Genomic DNA, 26,403 nt, shown 5'->3' with positions numbered 1-26,403 from the left:
TCGGCGCGCCCTCGGCACCCAGCGCGCACGCCGCCCTCTGCCTCCGCGCGGGGCGAGTCCACCCGGGGAAAGCAGCCGGCGGCCGCAGCGAGCCCTGAAACAGCCGAAGCAGCATGTACCAGGGACACATGCAGGTAAGATGTTTCCGTGCAGCGGGGAAGAAACCCTGGGACTAATTTAAGACCAAGGTGGTGTGCCGAGTTACTGTGGTCAAGTGCCACCCACGCACCGCTCAACAAGTGAAGCGGCACAACACGACCGTGACATTTCTGACCGAGGCTGTGGGCAGAACTAGACGGGTTTCCGAGGGTGGGATGGGAGAGGAACGACCTGGGAACTTCGTCTGGGGAAGTTTTTCTTTGTATTCCCAGAGCCTGTTCCTTTAAACGGGATCAAGGAATCCAAACAGAGGAAACCCTGGAGATGACCGTGTTTCCGTTGTAATCCTATTGATGCCTCTCGGCATGTATGTCAACTGAAGGGCAAACAATAATAGGAAAGACGAAGCTTTTCTTTTATCCAAATGCAAAAATTTCTTGACACTTAGGACACTTTGCCACTTTCGCATTAATTTTTAAAGGGTTATTTTTGCAAAAATGGTTCGTGCTGCATTTTCCTCTCTCGTAATGATGGGATATTGTCAGCTATTCCAGTAGTCACAGGATGACTTGGGAGGATGAATTTCAAACCTATGTCCAAGAGGCTCTGATGTTTTTCAGGGGAAGTGCTTTCTCTGCTCCTTATTAATACTCACCTAAGCTGAACCAGTGCTTCCTTCCAATGCAAACACTCTCTTGGGCGAGACTACTTTCACCTTGACTCCAGTTGCTTTTTCCTGACTAAAGCACATGTTTGCTTTGAAAGAAAATGAAATACTAACTCAGCTTTGTAAAGTATGAACTGAGCTCTTTTTGTTATTCCTAAATGCTGTAGTCATCAGGTTTGATGCTTGGGCTTCCTTCCCACTCCAAGGATGGTCAAATATAAGCATATGTACTGCTTTCCCCCTAGTGTGTGCTTGTGAATGCTGAGTGTTACTTCCGTGTCTTTCAGAGAAATTAGAAGTAAATAAGTATGTTGTTGCATTTGTGACTTAATATTACTCAATATTTAATTTCCAGGTCTTGGGGAGATTCTTTTCAACTATAATTTACTTTTATATGAGGCACAGTACTGGGTCATATTCCAAAATTTTGTAAGAATTCGGAATCAACACCACCAGAGGTCCAAAAGTGTTTCCCATATTATTGACATCACCTTGTTTTGAAAAATTATTAGTGGAATTATATCACATTTGACGGATGTTAACTAGCGACCGAAGCGCATTTTTAAATATATAGTAACTATGATCTACATGTTTCTTTAAAATGTTGTACTGATTAGAAAGTTTAGGATCAAAGAAACTCTTAAATAATTGCTGAAAAAAACGAAAGCTTATTACTTTAGTTTGATATTGCCTCTTTACCTAAGATTAATACTTAAAATTTTATTTATTATCTATTTATTATTCCTAAACAGTTTTTCCCCAATAATAAAATAGGAAAATTTTAATAAACACAGTCAATTAGAAAACTGTTCATTTACAAAAAAAAACATAGTTAGCTTCTTCGTGCAATTAGCAAAAACTTTCCACAATATTTTTTGTTTGAAAAATGTGTTGCTGTGAATGAAAACTTCAAGTAACGATCGGATAAATTCATACATCCCTAAACAATTTTAACTCAATTTTCTGAACATTTCAAGGGAGGATGTTATTGACACTTGAATTGTCTAGAACAATGTCTGAAAGTTCAATTTCACTCTAAGAGAAAAAATAAGACATAAGACTGCATATGCTCCCAGCTTAATGTTTTTTCTTGTGCACTGCTGTGACAACAAATACCATGGCTTGCAATAAAACTCACTAATCTTTTCTGCCAAGCCTAACTTGAATGTTAGCAAATAAAGACTGCAGTCAATATGTTTGCCAAAGTTTCAGGACACAGTAGCCTTTCCCTATTTACAATAGTAAATTAATGAACTATTAATGTTAAACATAAAACTTCCAAGGCCATCTTAGGTACATTTAGTAGATGTTTAATTATATGATCTCAGTACTCTCCCTCCTCCAAAAAAAACATCCAATACACCTTAATTTACGGTACACTTCTTCATTTAAATTTATAAACTCCAAAACATTTCCTCAAAGAATAGTATTTACCCTATAGCAAAATCCCCATTGTGTTGATATATTTAGATTAGAAAAGGATTCCTGGTTAAAGATAACACCATCCTGCGTGTACCTGTCTAATGACAGACAAGAAGAAACATAGTCCAAACTACAAAATGTTTGAGATTAAAATTTGGACACATACTTAGTAAAGTGGACCAGGGATGAGAAGATTTACTAACATTTCACCCATTTTTGGAGTTATTTGAAACACTACTGTTGGTTGGCTGATAAAATAGGAGTGAAACAAAATTTTTGCAATCATTTGCTATGGCTTTTCATTCTCTTTTGTATCCAAGATTTTGTTTTTATTTTAAAGAGAATAAAAAATAAAAATAATAAAAATGATGTATAATTTCAAAGCAAGATGATAGGAGTTGACAATGGTTGTTACACTGCATATTGTTATCATCAAAGTAGTTGTTCAGATTACCAGATATACGCATGCAAAATTGATCACACAAGCATTAACTGTTCCTTACAAGATAGTTTTAAAATAATGTCCTTTGCAAATAAGCAATCTAGAGTAGAGGAGGTATTCACATGAAGCCTTAAAAATAGTCCAGTTTAAAACTCCTGCAGTGCCTTTGTTTTTGCAACTTAATGACTTTACAAATAACATCTATGAATTCTGATGTACACAGATAATTTACTTGTTTATGGTACAACCTAAATTCACACCACAAACTTTTAAAAGCACATATTTGGTTTGTTCTGATCATTCATTAGAAAATGATGAAGGATATCTATTGCAGAGAGAATAGTAACATGTATTTCTTGGTTTAATAGTAAATAGCCACAGTACGTTTTTAGGCATAGGCCCCTGGAGTTGTGTTGTTTTCCAGTTGCCTTACCAGTTATTTCTACAGGGAATTAATCACCTAAGCAACTTAAGGAAAGGTAGTTTCTTTAGTGACTCTTTTATATTTACTTTTTTCCCCTTTTGATCAAGGGGGTGATGATGATTACATATACTTTAATATTAGTTCCAACAAAACTTTCTATTACTCAGGTGACACACAGTCTTCACCCCACTTGATACCTTGGGGTGCTCAGTGTTGACAAGCTTATTTGTATATGTGCAGGTGAATTAACATTGCCAATTAAAGAAAAAATATTACCTACTTCTGAACATTTCCTTAACCAAATTTTCTTTCGTGGGGTAATTTCAATTTTGAACTAAGGGTTTTAATTGATAATGGAGAGTTTATAGTACTTTCTTTTTGTTGTATAAAATTATTTCAGAAAGCAATCAAACAAAAAAGTCTATTCATGACTTTAACTGATCCTTATCATCAGTATTCAAAACAGGATTTTTTCTTTTTCTCTTTTTCTTTCTTTTACTTATTCAAGTCATCTTAGGAATCAGCTTACTCTCTTTGACTATATATGACAAACAAAAGAAAATTTAAATTATGAACGTCATAAGATTTTTAGCAACTCTAAAAGTAGTCAGTCTTTTTCTTGTCTCCAAAGGGGGTTTATGTTTGTTTATACAGTATTTATGACTTTATTTAAGCTTAGGTAATATAAATCATGTTAATATATCAGATCTGGCCACTGTGATTCAGTTAGAGCCACTCAAACAACGCATATAAGAAGTCAAGCTAGGGTTGTTTTCAACCTCCTTAACAGTAGCTTGTCAATGGAAACCCTCAGCAAAACTAGAGCTGACGATGTTTATATTGGCTATTTCCACCTCTCTAGCAGATGTAGCCCTCACATACCCCTCCTTTCTATCCTGTGCCATTTGCTTATTATTTTCTAATAAACATGTAACATATCAATCACACACACACACATATCAATGGTATTTGCATTTTTAAAGAGAACCTTTAAGATTAGTTTGCAGTGGAGACAAGGTGTGATGTTTTTAGGAGAATGAACAAAGCTGGAGTTCTGCTATTTGGGTCAGGGTCAGCTGCTGCCATCCCTCTGCCCCCTACTCAAATGACATCTGCCCTTCTCCTCAGAAGCTTTCCCACCAATAAAGATCAGCACTCCTGCAATAAATTTGTTGTCTGAAATATAAACTAGTACTCTATGGAAGGAAATTCATACACAGTTACACCAATGCTTGAAATTGTAACAAAAGCTCCAGTAAGATTCTGAGGTACCTTCGTATATATTCACAAGCAAATCATCTTTGGGTATATATTGAGCTTTTAACATCTAAAAAGTATAATGGTTATGCTGTAATGTTATACAGTGTTTGATTAACCTGAAAATCTCATTCCCTAGTAATATTGGCCAACAATTTATATTGCATACTTATTACAAGAAACATCAGATGGTCTTTATAGAATTTATTTATGGTTTATAAACATTCTTTCTAAAGAAATGTGCTTGAAAGTAAAAATTCCAGCATATGAATGTTTTGACAATAAAACATTTTTCAAAATAAAGAATAAGGAAAGGTTAAACAGAACTTGTTAATTTTAAAATCCTGAATCTTTAGTATTAGCATTGCCAACCTTGAAAACATTAAAATGTGAGGCACCATGTAGTCAAAACATCTGGCAGTCTGGGTTTTTTTCACTTTTTATGGAGCTCACATGTTTCCAACACTGGCATAAGCTAGAGCTGTTTAAAGGTTTTATATTTTAAAAGTCACTTCTTAATATGTTTATAGAGTAACACGTATACATTTTCTGCACAAAATATGACAGTAAACCCCAGCCTAGTGCTTCCTGAATGTTTGGGAGGTCAAATACATGATGTAATTACACATTGCTTAGTAGATAAAGTGGGCTGCCAAGTTTCTTTAACATCTATTAATTTTTTATAATTCAGGATTTGTAAAAGACAAAATCATCCCAAGCTACAGCACATAACCCATGCGTTAGTGAACAGAATGCTGTGAACAGAGGGCTGAAGTCACTGAATGCAGTGACTTCTCCTTGCTCCGTATCACCTGCTTCTATCCCACTTCACTTCAGCCATAGCTTTCACAAGGATACCAAATGCAAGATTTCCTTTCCCAGTCTGCAAAGAAAGATCATTGTACATTATATGGCCTATATTCTATTAACATAGTAAAGAGCATATAAACAAGAAGAGAGCTAATACCCTATTGATTAAATATCAAAACAATTGCTAGTTGTTGAGACTTCAAGGTACAGCACTGTCACTGTTGCCTGACACTGTCATTTTTGACTGATCCTTATTAGGAACCAACATACAACTTCCATTTAAATCCCTTCAAATAAATAACTAATATCATACTCCATACAGATTTCACTGAGTGAATCATTTTAATGGATTTTTTTGACAACTGCTGCTAGAAATTGCACAGATGAAAAGTAATGCGTTCATTTAAATAGGAAAAGGGTTTATTCACCATTTCATTCAAGAGAAACACCAGTTCTGCACTGGGGTAAACCTGGTGGGATAGTTTAAATGATAGGGCATACTCAACTCCCCCAAAAGCTGGCTCATGTGTAGATATGTCTGGAAAGTCAGACAAACCCTGCAAATGAGACTTGATGTAGCAACATTTTCCCCCAAAAGAATGCCATATGGTGATCTATGAATCATGGATATTCCAAGAGAAGATTGGTGCTGTTTTAATGTCAGAAATCTACCTATGGAGTCACAAAATTCCCACTCCCAAACACCCTCTTAAAAATCATGTGGTTCTTAACGCAACGGATGTGGTAGAAGAATTCATGACCATGTCATATGAGTAATGATCAAAGCACCTAAGGGTATTTGATATAGACATAAATACCTGGGGAGACTATGATGTCTGTGTGTGAATATTTAAGAACTGTTATTTAGAAAAGGGGGAAGAATTGTTCTCTCCTGGCATCGTCTGAGAATGGGTAGAGTTTCCTATAAGCAGTGATAATAAGAAGACAATATGTACAGCAGTTTGGCAAGGTGCCTACTTGCATATGGAGAGGCCCAGGCAAAGGGAGGCTGAGCAGGGCAGTGTTCTGGGCACATACCAACCCCTCTGCCAAGACCACTGTGCTTTGTGATAGAAAGCTAATGAAAAGAATGTATGTACTGGGTATGTAAGAATTTGTGTGTGCATGTCCAAAATGGGTGTAGTGAACGAGCCTAAAATAAGCAAAGCATCGTGTAGTGACCTAAAATAAACAAAACCCCACATTTCTCTGAGAACTATTCCTTGATCACCTAAGAGTACATAGGGGGTCATCAGACAAGGCTCTGCTGGTTTTCATCCAGCATCTTAAATAGAGAAGCTAGCTGTCAGAAAATGTAGACTCCTGAAGGAAATAAGAAAGAGGAACAATTAAAACACCGTGAAAGAATGAATCTGCCAGAGCTGAAAAAGCATCTTTTCACCTTCTTTCACATGGGTATTAACTGTAACAGGCATGCTGGTCCTGAACAATAACCTTTGACCCTGTACCAGTGTAACATTTGGTTCAGAAAATGCTTACATACATGCATACAAAACCCTTGAGAGCTTGGTGGGAATGCAGTATTTCATATCTCTTCCAGACCTAATAAATCAGAAACTGAGTTTTTTAAAGGTGCTCAGTGATTTAAATATGGATTAACGTTGGAGAGGTACTGGTCTGAAAAACCTCTGCCTGGAGAACAGAGCCCGGTCAATTGAGCTGACACTCTAGCAAAAGGAGCTTGATTGCTGATCAGCTTTTTGATCTCAGAGGCATGCTGAGGTCCGTGAAAGAGGAGTGATAAGAGCAACCATCACAATTTTATGTAAATAAAATATGTTCAGTATATTGACACCATATTCATTATCTTGACAAAATCACAGCCACCCTACTATTGTAGCTTTTCCTTCTGGGGAAATGCACGATAAACCTATTATGTATCATCTAAAGAAAATAAATCTTCAAATATTTAAAGAACTATTACGCTTTCACCCCCTTAAATCTTTTCTTTTTCAAGATAACAACCAAGTTCACTTAGTTATTCCTCAAAATGACATTTCTGATGTTTTAATGGCTCCATGAAAGTATGGCTGTCCAAATAAGACATACTGCTCAAGATCTGACCAGTACCAAGCATGATGAGATTGTTTCATTCTGGGAAAGATAACTACTCAACCAGTCTAAGGCTGCTTAACTTCTTTATACCAAATTGTTCTATAACTGATTCTCATGTTTCTAATCTGAAAGTAAGTTGGGAAGTTATTTCATAGGCATTTGGTCTCTACACTAAAATAATCTTGATCCAGATGTGTGATAAGAATATTCAAAGTTAACAGTTCCTAGTGTCTCCAACAATTTTGTTAATGTTCAGTTTAAGATGACAGAATACCTAAGTTTGAAAAATTTCTGCTCGACCATCTCATTTCATGGATGAGGAGACTGAGGCCCAGAAAAATTGAAAGACTTGCCCGAAGTCTCACAGTGGTGGGTTGGCAGAGCTAGTGTTAGAATGAAATCTGCTTTGTTCAGGTATACCTTTATTCTTTATTTTGATATTTACTACAGTCAGAAAATCTAAACAAAAAGTAAATATTTTAATAAATTCCTAGATGTTTCCAAACATCCAGGAGTTCGGCCTTTAGTCAGTAAGATTGATATTTTCCTGTGTTTTAGTTGCAGTATAACTGTTTGATACTTGTATGTATCAAATTTTAGGAGTCGTTTGGATGACAGTGGGAAAAAATCTGGCCTGGAAATATTTTTTAAGAGTGGAATGAATGCCCATGAAAAAGTTGTTTTATTTTGACCATTTGAGTAGACTGGTTTGAAGGGCTCTTATAACTAGTTGCCCTAACTATTTCAGAAAATGGATCAAGGGTTTTCACCTGTCAATAACAGAAACTAATTCTGTCTCATTTAAGCAGAAATGGAATTGACTAAAAGTATTAATAAATTAAAAGTATATTCAATTAACATTTTGCCATCATCATGGTAAGAATTGACTCAAAAAATAATAAAGCTAAGTCTGAGAAGGCAGAAGGTCTGATTAGAAATAGGATATTTCTATTTAATCAAAGTATCATCTATAAATTACAAAAGAAAAAATTGTAACTTATCAATGGTTACATTGGACAATACCTTAACTAAATAATCAAAATCAGTATCACCAGTAAGGGACAAATGGATATCACATGCACCTGGACTTGATATCCTGAAAAGGAGACAGCATCACATAGGTACTATCCATGCCAAAAATGCACAGCCTGAGTGGAATCAGGAAAAAAGATCCAGACAAACTCAAAGTGAGGATTTTCTATAAACTAAACTGAGTGTGTTTTTCCATGATATCAATGTCCTGAAAAACAAGGAAAAGCTGAGAAGCTATTACAAATTAAAAGGAGACTAAAGAGATAAGACAACTAAGTACAATATATGAACCTAGAGAGGATCAGGAACTGAAAGAGAAAATTGCTGTCAAGAACACCACTGATGCATACAATTGACAGAACTTGAATATGGCCTGGAGAATAGTATTATAGCAGTGCTGAATTTCCTGGATTGGATAACTGTACTGCAGCCATATAAGAGAACATCCTTGTTCATAAGCCATTCATGCTGCAGTATGAAGGGGTAAAAGGGCATGGGATATGTAACCTGCTCTCAACTGATGTGGAAATGATAATAATAACAAAGTGTGTGTACGGAGAGAGTATAAGGGGAGAAGAAGGAGAGACATGATGATAAAGCAAGTATAGCGAAATGGTGAATCTGAAAAAAAAAGTTGTTTGGGAGTCTGTTGTACTATTCTTTGGGCTTGAGAGATTCTTTCCAAATAAAAAGGATTTTTAAATACCAAAAGGCTCACTGTGCACTAACAGACTCCTAGAGCTAAACTAAGGATGGACTGATCAGGCAACAGGCCAGGACAGAGCCCATATCAAACCCTGAACCAGGCCAGCATGAAACCCACTGCTGCCTTCACAGTACAAGGGACAGCAGAGCTTGCCCAGGACCACAGTGCGGGGCACTGGGTCAGCTGCTACCCCAAGACACCCATCCTGAAGCCTCAGCTGCTGCCCATCACTGCTGGGATGGACTCTCCCATGGCTGCTTCCGTGTCTAAATCCCTCGTGAAAGTCGGGGGAAGACAAGGATGGTGGGTTGGTGGAGCTGAATCATACATCTTTAGCTAGCTGCAAGATAGACTGCCTAGTGCATATCTGCTTCCCACTAACACGCAAAAACAGGGCCATATCCCAAACGTAGGGTCTAGAGTTGGAAAAGTTTGCTTTAAAAACTGGTTTCCATTATAATTATGCAATAGGTATTACTTAAAAGTAAAACAGACACACCTAGCATTCGCTCTATCTTCACTGTAAAATGAATCTAGCACTGTTTTGACTTGACTGAAGTCCAATCTGCCTTGAGTGTTAGGAGCCAAAAGGAAATAATTCTCTTTCCGCCCGTTCTCATTTATGACTCCCCAGCCTTACATATCAGCCTCTAGGAGAACATGGCAAAACTAGAGTATATTGGCTTATTAAATCATGCAACAAAAAGGAGCAGGATGATCCCATTATCATTCATCAGTGTCCATCTCTTGCTCACTCCTATCCTTTTTGAGAAATTGGAAAAGGCACTGTGAAGAATTCGGTAATTAATCAGGGAACAAAAATATATATCATGTACCTTACCGATAAGAACAGCTTTCTCCTCCACGTGCAGAAATGGGATGTAGAAAACTGGGCACATTAGTTTTACATATTCACCCAAAAGATGATTATAATCAACTTGCCCTGTTCATCTGAGTCATTAATATTGATATGTAGTCTCTTATATAAGTCTTTAGGAAGATTTATGTAAGACCAAAAAAAGTGTTCTTCAGCTTGTGGGAAAATTTAATTAAAATAGAATCTTGGAAGGATAAAGGTCTTTAGAGTTCACATAGCACAACTTTGTTATTTCACATATATGGGAACTGGGGGGAAGGTCTTGAGGGCTCAGACCTCTTGAATTAATCGCCTTTTCTCAAAATGAAAAAAAAATCTGAAAAAAGCTTGGTGGCGTGTGTCATTTAATAATCCTCTCCATTGAGTGACCATGCGCATTGGTTAACAACTTCCACTCCAGGATGAGACGGCCCTAAGTTCACATCCTGACTTCATCGCTTTGTATCAGTGTGATCTCCCTCTAACCACACATCCTCTCTAACCCCTTTCCTCACTGTGATATGAAAATAATAAAAGAAATCACACATCGTGAGATCATAAAAATACAAAGGGCTTAGCATATAAGTTTCTCAAGTGATGCTTCTCTTATGTTTTCATAGATCTGTGTGGAAGAAAGGTAGCCACCGCAGAGCCCTCTACATCTGACTGTACACAGTGGTGGCTGATGTTTACTTTTCTTGTTCTTTCCTAGTTCTGAATATTTTCTTTCCTCTCCTGAAAACTCTTCCCTTCTGGACACTCTGTATGTTTACTCATCCTTCACTATTCCACTCAACTGTTCCCTCCTTAGTAAGTGCTGGTCTTCTGCAAATCACTACCTCCCTAGCTGGCAATGCAGAATAAAGAATGTCTGCTTCCATGTTCCTTTGCACCTTATATATTTCACTAGTACCATAATAAGTATACACATTTATTTCTTGTTAGCAATCTCCCCAACTACTTATGAGCCTATTTGTTGTAGTAGTTATGTGCAGTCAATCCTTATGACCTTCAAGGCTAGAGTGTACACTATTAGCAGTACAGTGCGTTACCAGTACAATGAATGACTGGATTAACAGATGAGTGAATGTCTAAAGCAAAGAATGAAAGAGTGGATGAATGAATAAAATGTCCTCAGAAGAATCCCTGAGGATAAGGACTCCAAAGTGCAATTACAATGGTGTCTGGGATTCTAAGACACATGTGACCCTGGTATCTGGTCTACTCTCATGAATTTCAAGAGCAATTGCATATCAAGTGAAGTTTCCACATACTTGAAAGGGAATCAATTACAGAGAATCCTTATAATTAGATTGCCCCTGTAATTAACCAGCACTCCACTGTCATAGCAATCTCAACATCTTTAAAACTTGAGGGGCTGCAGATTTGGAAATGTAATAGATTCTTGTAATGGGTTCTGACTCTCTCTGGTTATGGTCATTTGGAGTTGCAATCTATCCTTAACCAGTTTCTGAACACCTCCTTGAGACCTGTGCTACTTGTCAGTAATGAGTTTGATAATAATGTTAACAGACACGCCAAATACCACCGAGACCGTGACAGAATAACAGAATGTCATAGTCACAACTGCCCTAAGAAGCCGCCAGTATTTACACTTGATTGTAATGCTACTTACACTGCCATCTCTGACCTACCAAGTTACATGTGCGCATGCATACACACACACACACACACACACACACACACACACACACACACACATGCACAGGTTTCCAAGGGTCTAAAAAGGGATTCACGGGGCTGGGGATTTAGCTCAGCGGCAAAAGCGCGTGCCTGGCAAGCGCAAGGTCGTGAGTTCGGTTCCCGGTACCAGAGAAAAACCAAAAAAAAAAAGGGATTCACATTCACACTGCTCATCTAGAGGACTTGTCTGTTTTGTGAATCTGTCTGAATCTGGAAATATGTCACATGATGTTTCCCACAGTTACTCTGATATGTGAGCCTGAACTAAGGAGAAATAATTCTTTCCATTCAAATATACGTTAAAAAAGATTCAAAAATCACAGGTTAGTGCAGAGGTTTCTCTAACACAACAAACAACAATGCCATCTCTGAGGAAGTTATTAAAGGGCATCCTCTCTGGGTGAGCCAAATACACAGACTTTCCTTTTTCCCCCAGAAGAAACAACCCCATATCCCAGAACACAACTTGACATGTGGGAAATAGAGTTCAGACCTAAATTATTCCCTGGCCCAGCCAATGTGTGGTTCTCAAAAAGGTTTCTTCTTCCAAGGGCCCATTTGTGTGTGTGTGTGTGTGTGTGTGTGTGTGTGTGTGTGTGTTAGTAGTGGTAAAAGGTAAGAAGTATGCTCTATTTTACCAAACAGGTACAAACCTAGATTGGATGTGCTTGTTAAGGTCTTTGAGGAAGATGATCATTTTAGGGGGTTACTGGCTTTCCTTCCAACTCTAGGATTCTATTATTATCAGGCCCTTAATTAGGGACACACAACACCATGCATAGTTGGTCAGGGCAGATTTCCCTAGCTCACTACTAACCATATCACAGAAAATAAATTTTACAAATTTGTAACATCAAGATGCTTGATATTTCATAATGAAATCTAATATTAACCTCTCTCAGTTTTTTAAAGAATATACTGCTTAAGAAAATCCTGCCAGACCTCTTTCCCATCCTGCAGATACTGCAAAGAGATACATTTCTACAAAACTAACCCAGATATAAAAGATTCTTGGTTGTGATAAAATACTGATGTCAGTCCTTGTGAGAGCCTCACAGAAGTTAATCTTTAGAGTTCCTTGATGAGATGGGCAAAGGGTAGATATTTTGTCTCTGTCATGCTGGTAGAGAGAAGACAGTACACAAATTTGATCATCTCACCTAAACTTGTCAAGTCAGTTGGGCACTGAGGATCTGAATCTGGGTCTTCAGGTTTTTACTGCTTAAGTACTTAAAGCAGATTCAGGCCACTCTCTATGTCAGTACCTGAGCTACTGCAAAATCACTCAACTACCACGAACAAAAGAGTGTTGCAAAATTCCTGGAACAAGCCAGGTGTGGTGGTACACGCCTGCAATCCCAGTGCTCAGGAGGCTGAGGCAGGAGGATCACTGAGAGATCAAGACCAGCCTGGGCTACAAAGTTAACTCAAGACCAGCCTGAACTGCATAGCAAGACCCTGTCTCAAAGAGGCAAAAAAAAAAAAAAAAAATTCTGGAACATTGCAGTTGCCTTGGAGGGTAGAAATTTCTGATGCATTATTTCTACTATTTATTCAATGTAGATGCTAAATCCATTTAGCTTTTCAATTTTTGAACTCAACAACTATATTCTTAATGCTTTGAGTGTACCTTAATATATGATAGGGCAAACTTGTCTAGAAGAATACAGAACAGGCTTGAAATATCCATCTTTTTGTGCAGAAGGCCTCTATAGAATAAACAATACCCAGAAGGCTGGAACAGTACTGAAGCCCAGTTTAGAGTTGCTCTGTGCCTCACATGTAGAAGCAGAATCTTGGATTATATGTGTAAATTATGCCAAAATATCTCCAATGCAAAAATTCTGTCACTTACATAAATATTTTACCTTTGATGCATTTATACTTAATCTGTTACTATAAAATATGAAATAATAAAGCAGTAGTTGTGTTAACCAGCTTTCTGTTATTGTAACAAAATACTTGAGATAATCAACCCTTAAAGAAGAAAGATTTATGGTTTTGGAGATTTCATTTCATGCTTGATTGGCCCTGTTTGCTTTTGGGTCTGTGTGAGGTAGCATATTGTGATAAAAAGTGTGTGGTGAAGCAAAAGTGTCTGTTCCAGGGCAGGAGGACAAAACAGGAAGAAGATGTCTTCTGCTCCCTGAGGAGGGCATGGCTCCAGTGACCTGAAGACCTCACACTTGACCCTCTTCTCAAAGTTTCTACCATCTTGCAATAGTGCCAAGTGGGATCGACCCTGTATAACCCGAGCCTTTGAGAGACATTTCAGAGCTAAACCACAGCAGTGGGTGGCCAACTGTCTCGTGCTTCACTTTAATGTTTTTGCCTGTATTAAACTCAGCCTGTAGATACATTGCTTTACTACTGAAAACTTGGTCGCTACTTATTAGAGAGCATTCTGATAATTTCTTATGCTCTTTAACATCCATTTCATGCAGGAAAACAGAAGATATCAACTTAATTGAAAGCAAACTGCTTCCAAATGCTAGATACAAGGTTACTGTGGAAAAATATGCATAGAGCTTACTTATCTCAGTTCACATTTAAATTCTGTTTAAAATAAAGCCTCTGTTCCCTAAGTTTTTGAAATTAATTTTAAACTTCCAGTTAACTTATAAGTGGAAGGACAAAGAAGTAACATATGAAAATTAGAATGTCATAGTACTGATCAGTTAACCCAATGAAAAATTAAAAGAAACCAAGAGAAAAAATTTTTTTTCTTTCATAGCAAATTGTAATTAAAATTAATGTTTTTAGAGATTAGCTTCCAGCACATTTATCTGTTCATATCCTGGTTTTAAGATCAAGAAATAATAGCGTTTAAATAGTTTGTGTTATGTCCTTATGTCTTATGCCCATGAAACCTCTATATTATGAACTATAAAGTACAAATATTCTGCACCTCATTTGTCAGAAGTCCTTATTTTTACCTGTGAGTTGTACTGACATAATTCTTTTATTTTAATAAATGTTTAGAGAGTCAATTTGTTTGCAGGAAAAAAAAACTCCAAAGTAATTAAAATTATAACTTTATCTGGTATCTGTGCACATCCTCAATATTTGTTGATAAACCAGTTATTTCTCCCTAACTAACCACCAGTGTTACTAACTGGTCTCTTTTACCTGTTCCAACTCAAAGTCGGTGTGTTCAACTAAGGACTCATTACTACCAACAACCTCTGTAAAATCAGCACTCCAAATACCAGGGATTGTTTAGTAGCACTTGGTTACTTAAGCCAGAAGTCTGGGAGTTATTCTTTCTTCCTCTTTCCCCTCACCCTTAAATCAAATCTTATGGCTGCAACACTTTCTTTCTAATTCACTCTTGTCCACTGTCTCTTCTTCTTACTGCCATCACGTTAGATCACTCCATCATCTTTACCTAAAAAGTTATGATAGGGGCCTAACTAATCCTTTTCCTGACATGATCACATGTGTCTTACCACCCTGTCTGCTAAAACCTTAATTTGATCATATCACCCTTCTATTAAAGTCTTTTCATGGTGCACTACAATCTAGAAGAGTGTTTTAAAGTGCCCTCTTTTTTAGAATAATTTTCCTAAGGGGTTTGTTAAAAATGCAGAGTCCTTGGCCTTATAGCAACACTGTTGAATCATGCTCTGAGGATAAGACCTGAGACTCTCACTTTTGTACTCTATAGCTGAAATCGATGCACCTCTTCCAGTGGTGATTAGAACACCCACCGTCTCACTCCCTGTTTAGTCCTTTCTTACCCAGCAGCATCACATTGAACATAACTCCAGGGAATCTTCTCTGAGGCACGGGGCTGTTAGACACCTCCTCCATATTCTCCAAGCACCCTGAACCTGGGCAGAATTCTCTCAGTTCCCTTGCATAGCTCTTGTGAGGTGGGTTTCCTTTGCTATGTCTTATTCATCTTTTTTATTCCAGTGCCTAGCACAGAGCCTCTTTGTAGGAGATGAGGGATATCTTCTTACTCTTGTGGGATACATTCAAGGATCCCTAGTGGATTCCTAAAACCAAAATCTATGTGTAGAGATAGTACCAAAATCTATACATACTGTGTGTTTTTTCCTATGCATATGTACCTGTAATATAATTTAATTTATCAAGTAGACACAGTAAGAGATTAAAAACAATAAGCAATGGTAAAATAGAATAATTATAACAGCAAACTATAATAAAATTTATGTTAACATTCTGTCTCTGTCAGTCTCTGTCTGTCTCTGTCTCTGTCTCTGTCTCTGTCTCTCTCTCTCTCTGTCTCTCCCTGGCTTACTATACTACACTAATCTTGAAAGGATATACCATGCTTATGTGCTGAGATAAAGTAATGTGAATTACAAGGTATTTATGACATAGCATTTGGCTATTACATAATGATTACTTGAACACAAACACTGCGAAACTGACAATTAATCTGGTAACTGTTTTAGCTCTTAGAGACTACCAAGTAAGTACGTGCTGTGTACAGTATTGGGCAAAAGGATGCAGAACAGGCAGGGTAGGACAGAACAACATGGCATAAGCTTTCATTCAAAACTTATAAATTGTTTATTTCTGGAAATTTCTATTTAATATTTTCAGACCATAGTAGACTGTAATTGAAAGCGAGGAGGGAAAAACTGAAGATAAGGGAGAATTACTGCACACACTGAATTAAGTAATGAGCCATGAAAGGAATTCATTTTTAATTAGCCTTAATTAATCTCCTTGGTTAGATTTAAATTTCTGAAGATTTCCATAGACCAGCATAAATCAAGCACTTTGAGATCTTTGAAGATGAAATTAAACTTTTGTGAAAATGCACCACTCCTTTTAAAAATCAATTATCCCTAAGTAATCTATTCAAACTGCTATCTGATTTTTTTACAGGCAGGTATGAGGAACTATAAAAGAATATGTGCCAGCAGGCAGAAAAACTGGATCTCAGGCCTGTTTCTGCACTAGGTAGTGTGTGAATGAGGAAAAAAAGTTATTCCTTGGGAGTTTCAATTTTCCCATCGACAAAATGACTAATAAAACTTTGGTTTTCTCACTGGTGTAATAATGAAAACTGAAATGTATTAAATTAGCATTTTAAGATAGTATTTAATGTAATAAAAAGACAATGTCAATAAGTCACATTTAGAGTTCAGCAAATACGCAAAAATATAGTATATACATAATTATATTTTATGGGGATTATTAATTCTATTTTACTATAACATTAGGCCAGTATTAGATTTTCTCTCCTTTCTTCTACTTAAATTGTACTATTTGGTTTTGTGGGTTTGCTTTTATCAGTTAATCGCATGGTTTACTTATTGTGTGAAATGATAATCATCTGTTATTCATCCTCATGAATTAGATTAGTATAAGGGAAATCAATATGACGGCATTGAGAAGATAATCTTCAAATTTTCTTTCTGCCTTTCAAAGGCATAGGGAAAAATTGGGGATGAAACATTAGTTCACACTGTAACACCCCCGATCTGCGTGACCTTGAACAACTTTTTTAACCTGAGCATCTCAAATTAGAAAACTGAATTATGCAATAAATAACCTTAAAGCTTTAAATGAATTTCTAATACTCATTAATGAGTACACAGATTTATTTCCAAGTTTTAATACTGAGTTTTATGCTTAAGTAACACCTTTATATAATTGGGGATGAACATTACTCAATTAATAAAGATTCCTTCATGAAAAAAAGAAACCACCACTTCTTATTGTTTAAATTTTTGCGTTATGGTCATTTATGGAAATTATACCCTCAAACTAATTAATCAAATAAACCAGTTGCAGAAGTATTTATATTTCCTTTAATCTCTTTGATTTCCTGGCATCCAAAAAATACATGCAGAGGAAGTATTTCTATTTCCTTTCATCTATTTGGTTTCCTGACTCCCGAGGAAGCACATATTGACACAGACAGGTATATCAGATGCAGGCCCTTTGCCATATCCATTTAGAGAACATTGAAGAAGGAAATTGAGGACAAATAAAAATGGGACACTAGAACTAAAGAACCTTAAATCACTGGAATTTCCTGAATGAAAATTTTAAGTAGGGTGTCCTCATAAGCCAAAAGTAGAAACCAGAAACTAAAACTCTAACTAGTTTGAGGAGCAACCTTCTGTAGCAAGCTAGTAAATTTAATATCTTGAGACAGTAAGCATTTTGGGTTCATAATGATTTGCTACAGAATAGAAATGTCTGCTCAAATGGGAAAAATATTTATGAATTTATGCATGCATTCTTTAAGTAACCATGATTATATATGGATGAACTCACATAAGAATCTAAAGTCATAGACTTCAAGTGTAAAACTAATCATAACATAATATACATGAATAATAATATAATCTGAAGTAACATAATATGTACTGTTTGATTCATCTGAGGAATATGGCATATGAGTGAGGGATTAGAACATTACCTTTGGAGGGGAAGTTCAAATTATTGACTTTATTCCCAACTGTGACCCCAGGGGCTTTAAACAACTCCTTTAATCCATTCCATGGCCTTGTCCATGACCTGTCAGATGCTACCCCACTAGCCATGGAAAAGACTGTTTGTTACTTCCTCCCTCTCACTTCCTACTCCTTTATGCACAGAACTGAAATAGGCACCAAGACATAAAGCCAGAAGAAACGGCTTCCTTGATGTAGACTATCCACACCTCCCCATGAAGTGCAGTTGTTTATCCTGATCTCTGTGGGTCCAAAGATACCTCTAATAGAGTGGCCCCCAGCTCCAGCGCTATAGCTCTGGATCACAAAGAAAACCCCAGGAAACTGGACCAAACAGAATCTGCAAAAACCTCAGAGAGCCCTATCCAGGAGGCAGGGGGAGCCCTTTGAGAAGCATAGCAACTGGATGTCACCAGACAAGACAGGCCGGCCTGGATGACAGGCTTCCCGGGAGCTGTCTCATTATTGTACCTTGAGCTCTCTGTGCCTCTGCGTGCATCTTTTAAGAGCAGCGGTCCCTCTCATGTTACAGTGAACAAGGTCCCCAGCCAGCAAAAGTGTTTCTCTTTCTCAAAAAAAAGGCAGCTTTGGAATGATTGAACAGCTACACAAATGGACAGGGCATTTTCTTTAACCTGAGCACCTCAAAAATGATGTTTTGATCTATATCATAGTTTATATTCATGATAACATGTTCAAATCAGAAGGATAGTCAATATAACCAACCAAGGCATAGACGGTTAATTACTTCTCATCCTTGGTAATTATCAGTTACAGCTAGTTAGTGGTAAAGCAAGACTTACCTTACAATATCACGTTCAGTATTATTTGCTTACAAACATTTTTACATGAGCTACATGCCAACCAAACTGGTTCCAGCCTATTTGATGTGGAAGGTTACCACCATCTTACCAATGAAGGGAAAATTTCCAGTGTAAGACTAATCATAACATAATAAATATGAATAATTATATAACCTGAAGTAACATCATATGTGCTTTTTTATTCATGTGAAGAATATGGCATATGAGTGAGGGGTCAGAACACTACCTTTGGAGGGAAAGAACATTTCAGTGTAATATATATGTTCCATACAGTGCCTGACACGCTATACAACCGTAAGAAACATAAATCACTGAAATCCAATTTATTTTCTGGCCACACTCCCAGAAAAGCTTATCTGACTCCAAACTGTGGGTGCTAAAATAAAATCTGAGAAGCACAGAGCAAACTAAGATCTCTTCGGCATATCTGATATCAACTTACCCTGAATCCTCATTCTTTACCTTGGTTTTGGGGGATTTTTTTTTTCCTACCGGATTCTGATACCCTTGTCTGAACCTGAACCTTTTCTGAGAGCTGATACTAGAGTCATGTTTGTAGAATTGTATATCCATTCCTTCATTCATTCATTCATTGTAAGATATCTTGGGGCTCCATCTTTTTAGAGAAACAGATCTTTATGATAGAGAATTTAAAATTTAGCTGAAAAGATACAAGCAAACTTCTATGCAAAGAGCATATTTACATAAAATAAGAAAATAACTCAATATTTACAGACCGTGATTTATAAAAGTAAAGCACTCAGTTTGAGAGTAAATTAGTAGATATGTATACAGTATATTTTTAAATAAGCTTTGAAAAATATTCCCAAGGCAACTAGAACACTTTTCACATTTTTTCTCTATTGGAAATAGCAACTTTTTACATAGTTCAATCTGACTACAGCTTTAAAATACATTTTAAGGATATATGAAGGGAGGGAAATTTGCAAAAGTATTCCTTTTTTCAGTGCTATTTTATAGCCTAGCTGCTATGTTAGGAAAACATGTCTTTCCCAAACACAACATAGAGAAAATCATAAAAAAATTCCATCTGGAGATGGGTAAACATTTAAGGTTGGTAAATAGCCATTTCAAACTACTCATAAGTCAAAACTATAGTGACAATGTGATTTTCCCAGTGTCTTTCATACCCTTCCCAAATCAAACCAAATCAATGAACAGAACTATTTACCTTTCATCATAACAAAGCAATGTCTCTATTAGGGAAAGCCCCAGGTAGATATTAATCTTGTATCAATTTTGTTGTGGAAATATAACTTCATACACAGATGCAACCTGAAATGAATATTATTCTCTTTTTTAACAAAAAAATTAGTAATAAAATTTTGAGTTAAATATTTGGTTTTATGAATCAATAATTCTTACACAGAATTCCTGTGGAATTAAGAATGTTTATTTTTTAAAAGCAAAGGAGCTAGCCGGGCGTGGTGGTGCACACCTGTAATCCCAGCCCTCGGAAGGTTGAGGTAGGAGGATTATTGCAAGTTCAAGACCAGCCTGGGCTACAAAGTGACCTCAAGGCCAGCCTGAACTGCATAATGAGACCCTATCTCAAAGAGACAAGAAAGAAAGAAAGAAAGAAAGAAAGAAAGAAAGAAAGAAAGAAAGAAAGAAAGAAGGAAGGAAGGAAGGAAGGAAGGAAGGAAGGAAGGAAGGAAGGAAGGAAGGAAGGAAGGAAGGAGAGAAAAGAAAAGAAAAGAAAAGAAAAGAAAAGAAAAGAAAGAAAGAAAGAAAGAAAGAAAGAAAGAAAGAAAGAAAGAAAGAAAAAGAAAATGAGCTAGAGCATAAATGGGAGAATACTTGATGCAACTATGAACTAAATTAATAAATAGCAACACAAGAATAATACTTTACCACTTAATATAATATACTTGAGAAAGGTGACAAAGTCCACCAGGAATCCTCTGAGTCCTTGGAAACTCTGCATCATTCACCCCACAGGGGAAGTCAAGGCCAGATCTCCACTGAGGGCATTGCCACCTCTGACCTAATTCTGGCTGCCCTGGTGGAACACTACGTCTTTGAGACAGGAACCAAAAACAATAAATTGTTCACTGCTGAATGATGACCCAACCAGGTACATTCAAGAACAGTTTAAACAATTTAAGTTAAAGGTCACTTGGGGATAGGATCTTTTTGTTAGGACTTTGTGAATCTTTCCTGTTTTAAAACAGAAATTCCTTACAGATAGGTGTAGGCTTTTAAACATTCACAAGTAGAAAGAGATGAATGTAGATATATAAAAATATTGACAGCACTAACCTGACACTTACTTAGTAAAAAGCAACTTTAAACATTAGACATAGTAGGAAATATTTATATAAATCTTTAAATGTTATAATCAAGCCATCGATCAAAGTCATTCTTTTCTATGGTATGATCTGGCTGTATTTTCCAGCGGATAGAATTGACACACTAAAATAAAATCGAAGGGATAAAACTAAGGACAAAAAGGTGACATATGGTGGTATGGTGGTGTGGTGGTGGTGATGGTGGTGGTGGTTGTGATGATGCAGTGATTACTTTTATGGAAAATAATTTTTTTGTCCTCAGGTTAGTCACCTATTTGTTGTGGCCTAAATCACTAGCAGCCATTAGTTTTCTGTCTTTATAAATTTAAACTCAAATACCTTATTACAGCATATCTTTCTAGAATTTCACACCTATCATCCTTCTTTAGCCCTTTTCTTTTTTATATACTGATGGAGTACATAATTGTATATCAAAAGTCTAGAAAGGCAGTTTCAAACTTTTCCATCATTGCCTCTTAATCTTCTGGCTTGGGTCCTCACTGCAGCCTGCCTTGTTCCCCGTACTGAGGAGATTATTTGCAGAATGGGCCACAGGCCATCCAGCTCTGAAATTCCGGTTCATGAATAGTCACAGCCATGCTTAGTGTGCCTATGTGGACCCTGAGGTACGACTGCTGCAACTAGGCCTCAGAGATGTTGTTGGTTTTGGTTTTTATTGAGATAGGATATTAATCATTTTAAAGGATAACTCACCATGTGGGACAATTATAAATGATTCAGCCATGAATGCAGTCCTCAGGAAGAAACTTGTTTCCTTCAGTTGGACTGAGAGCATGACAACAATTTGAAATATATACACACAGAGACACACACACAAATTTTGAAGAAAACTTATTTTCTCATAATTAAAATCTAGCAGTTCATCCCCTAACTTAACAAAGGTACGATCTGAACCCAAAACATGTAGGCCCAGAGTCCACTCACTTGTGTATGATAGTATTACTAAACAAGCATGTTGTAAACATAGTATTGAAAAGTGTCAGTAAAGGATGTGAAGATGAATGAGGTGTGCTCGCTGCTCCCAAAGGGTTTACAGAGCCAACTCATCTTTCAGCACATTTCTCTAGAGTTCTGCTGAGGAGGAAAACAGCCCGTTTTACCCAAAATCTCAGTACTACATCTGCTCCTTTCTCACAACACCTTTGCAAGTGTGTTCCTGCTATTTGTGTTTGTCTCTCAGACCCTTTCCTTGAAAGGAATATACCACATGCATGTTTATATTCTGTGGTGCTGCTGAATAAAATGCTTTTGAAGCAATGGCAGTAAAGTGCTGGTGTTTACATGCAGAAAGCATCAGATGGTGAGTACAAGAGCACAGATGAAGTAAAAGCCTTTGGTGAAAGAACCGCAATTGCAAGATCAGAATCACAGTAATAATCCCAATTCACGATTCAGGATTTGCTTTTCTCTGTCAGAAGAAAATGAACTTAATGGAAAAAGGCTTGGCTTACCTTTTTGCAGTAAGTGCAAACAAAATAGAGCACACTTTTATTATGCATTTTAAAAACTATCTTTATACCAACTCAAGAGTTTAGTTTCTCTTAAGCCAGACTACTTCTTGTGGGTTTTTTTTTTTTAAGTTCTCAGATTTAGGTATGATTCCTGGAAACTATAACCTCTAGCCTTGTTTTCAAAGTTTTAGTTAAAGCACTTGCTCTACTTCCTGTAATTTGGGAATTTTTTCTCTATATCCTTTGCCTTTTCTTGGTACTGAAGTCATGTGTGTTGTACATGGTCCCTAGTTGAATCACAGAATTCAGAAGGATGGTTCCTTCCTCAGCCACTACCTGCTGATATGTCCCATAAGATGCATTTTATGAGTTCTCATTCTGCTCTCAAAACTCCTCAAGAGCGTGGACTTAGCAAGGGCATTCTCACATTTCCTGGTCCATGGTGCCGAGGTTTTTGTACACCATCACTCCAAAATGGTAGATTTGGCATTTGTGAGGGACTATAACAAGCAGACCTGCTAAAGAAGTTCAGCAAGATTTAAAAGGCAATTACAAGGCCGGGGAAATAGTTCTGTAGCATAAGACTTGCCTGGCAAATGCAAGGTCCTGAGTTTGATTCCCGGTACCAAAAAAAAGGCAATTACAAATTAAAATTGTTGTTTTTTCTAATCATAGAAGTCTTACATGCTCTCTACAAAAATCTGGATGATAATGAAAAGCAGAAAGAAGGTAAAGCCAGAAGTAGTGGCGCACACCTGTAATCTCAGCACTCAGGAGGCTGAGGCAGGAGGATCGTTGAGTTCAAGACTAGCATGGGCTACAAAGTGAGCTCAAGGCCAGCCTGAATCACATAGCTAGACACTGTCTCAAAAAAGAGAAGAAAAAGACCAAAAAGGAAAAGAGAGAAGTTAAAAAGATATGCACAGTATAATCATTATTAATATTTTCCTCTACTTTTTTTTTCCTAGGATAATTGTACATGGTGGAGGAGAATACCCTCAGGGAACTGTGAAATACCAATTATATTTTATTTTTGTGTATGAGCAATAATCATAATAACTAAATTTTACTGAATGCTTGCTCTGTGCCAAGTATTCTACTAAGAAATGTATATAATATATTATATATATTCCATTGTAATATATACATATATATTGTTGAACATAAATCCTCTCTGGAAATGGCATCAATTCTAAAAGAATGCTTTGAAGTTCCAAGATGTACTTGAGGACCCTAGGTTGACTCAAGACTAAAGAAAACATTAGTCATAAGTAATCCAAATTTATGGAAAATAAGTATTTATTGAAAATTTAAAGACTGACATTGATTTAAAAAATTGTCTTGATAATAAAACTAAGAATTTTAAATATACACATTAAACTTGTGTATTATTGTTACCTGAATATGTTTTTTGCCATCCTTTTGATTTACTGAGACCCAAGTTGAATGTGAGAAAAATAAAGGTATTGAGAATTTTGAACACACACATTATGCACATACAGAGACTTGCATATATTGCACTTAATGCCTTAACATTAGTAAATGTGTCAAGGACAACACATTGCCATGGTATTTTCTTTATTAAAACCAATCTTGTATAGTTTTGTGTTTGTGTAAAGTAATTCATGCATGTTTAACTTTGTAAAAATAAACACTAATTTACTCAAGAGAACAAAATTGATCATTTTTTTCCTAAAATGAAAACAATCTGGGAAAAAGTACTGCTATGAAAACTATGGAAAGCTCAATCGAGGACCATTAGCAATTTCTTACTGAAGATTGCTGAATAATTAAAAGAAAAATCTCTTTGTAGCATAATTATGAATAGAATCTATTCTTTTTGGCTGCATGGAATAAATACTTGATGGTTCAGTGTGATTCAGAGAGGTATTTTTAAAAGTTAATTCTGCATCACAAAGATGTACTAAAATAAAAGCACTAAAAAAGAACTATTGTGGGTTAGTTTAATTTTTATGTATGCTATACATTCCATATATTATACCTTGTCATTATCTGGTACAATGTACATTCAATAGAGTGAACATCATTAAACTTGTTATTTCCTCCTTTTTGTTAAATTCTTTGCTACCTTACTTCTTCACATTATTACTAAAGTATGTTAAACATAATATTAAACATTATTCAGCCCTTTTGTTAGCACCTAGGCTGTGCCAATATTTTATACATCAATTCTCCTTGCTGAATTCAATAATCATATAATTCTTCTAAATACATTCTTGAGTTTAAATTATACTAATTCCAAGGTAACATTTAACAGTTTGTGGGTTTTTTCCCCATTTTTCATTAAAGTCTCTATTATGAGTTTATTGTCATAATAAACAAAAGAAAATGTACAAACATATCCTAGTTGACTGAATTTTGTTTTATGTTAATGTCCTGGTAACCCTAAATGGATTACGGTTGAGAGATTCTAGCAATAACAAAGATAGGCCAAAGTATCTGCTATCGTACAATTCACAGATAAAATAAATTTGAGGTCCTTTTCTTCTTTGCTCATCTCAGAGTAATGTTTAAAAAGTCTAATTACAGATGGTGTCATTGCTCTGAGAATATTTACCAATCCTGGGTCAGATAGGATTACAATGATAAAGCCATTTAGGGATTAAGTTTATTTTAGGCTCCATGATTCCCTGTCTAGACAAATTACCATGACATAAGTGGGGGAAATAAAATTAAGGGCCAAGATTGTTTTCTTTCTATTAGGAGACCAGCTGCCAAGTGAGATACTGAATTTTATGGTTTCTTCTCAAATAGCCAATACTGAGAAGCTGGATTCATCACCATTCTCGCTTTCCAAAGTTCACAGCCTGTGTACTGTGTGCCTTTGAAAAACTCTTCCTGTTTCAGTTTTCGAGCGTTTAAGTAGATCTTTAGATACGGTCTGCTGTCATTTTTTGAAAAGAATTTAAAAAGGTGGGGGAGGGGTAAAAGAGAGCGTGAGAGGTGAGACTGGCGGTACCTGTCTGTACTGCAGTCCCTCCACTTGGGAGCCTGAGGCAGAAGGAAGGCAAGTTTGAGGACAGCCTGGGTACATAGTGAGACCTTGTCTCCGTGGGAAAACAAAATTAAATTTTTTTAAAAAACGACTGAGAAATAACCCACTATCTGGTTGAACCTAATAGTCATGACGGTAGAAAACTGCATTAGGAAACGATGTTTCATTTGTAGCTAGAATCAAATATTCTAAAAATAAGAAAAATAATAAAATATTGTTTCCTTTAAATTAACTTGAGCAAATTATCACAAAGGCCTATTAAACAGTGCTTTTCATAATACTTATGCAAATCATCACAAACACTTAATAAACAGTGCTCTGTGTAATATTCTGTAAAGGCAAACTATGGGGAGGAAGGAAATAGTCACATTATCAAATGCTTGGCAACTTCTGAATGATCAAGTATCTTAGTAACCATAAGTCACATGCATTTCCCCAGTTGCTTTTCAGGAGCAGGAAGCTCCTGTTTTCTTGCAATATAGCTTACACTGCCCTTTTTGGTAATTAGTGTAATTTGACACATTTTAAGATAATGATGCCACCTGCTCTGAATAGCTAAATCACCGTTAATACTTAGAAGCTTTTCTCTTGGCAACAAAAAGATATGAAGGAACTCCTAATCCAACTGTGCTTTTGAAGCTGCATTTCCTAGAGAATTTTTAGAATCACCATAATTTGGATTTCAATAATACACTGTGTTGACAACTAACCTTGTTGACAGGAGGAGATCCAGAAGCAACTAACCTTGTTGTCAGGAGGAAAACAGAAAAGTTGTAATGGTCCCATATAATTCATAGAATAGAGATGGAAAAGAAGAGGAGGCGGTGTGGACTACTGCCGC

At 36.5% G+C, this 26,403-nt stretch overlaps 1 protein-coding gene across 2 annotated transcripts in view; it reads left to right on the top strand.

Moving 5' to 3' along the window:
* The first annotated feature begins 19 nt into the window (after nt 1–19).
* Nucleotides 20–26,403, top strand: part of Pex5l (peroxisomal biogenesis factor 5-like) — a 221,911-nt gene continuing 195,527 nt past the window's right edge. The window contains exon 1 of one of the 2 annotated variants that reach the window (XM_005383055.2): nt 20–134. In XM_005383055.2, the coding sequence (XP_005383112.1) occupies nt 114–134 (21 nt within the window). In that variant the 5' untranslated portion in view covers nt 20–113. The remainder of the gene's footprint in view (nt 135–26,403) is intronic. The other variant, XM_005383058.2, reaches the window with a different exon arrangement.

Source organism: Chinchilla lanigera, unplaced genomic scaffold (genome assembly GCF_000276665.1).
Source record: "Chinchilla lanigera isolate Chin_1 unplaced genomic scaffold, ChiLan1.0 scaffold00019, whole genome shotgun sequence".
Lineage (NCBI taxonomy): Eukaryota > Metazoa > Chordata > Mammalia > Rodentia > Chinchillidae > Chinchilla > Chinchilla lanigera.
Note: the sequence above shows the minus strand (reverse complement) of the source record. Positions and strands in the feature narration are given on the sequence as shown.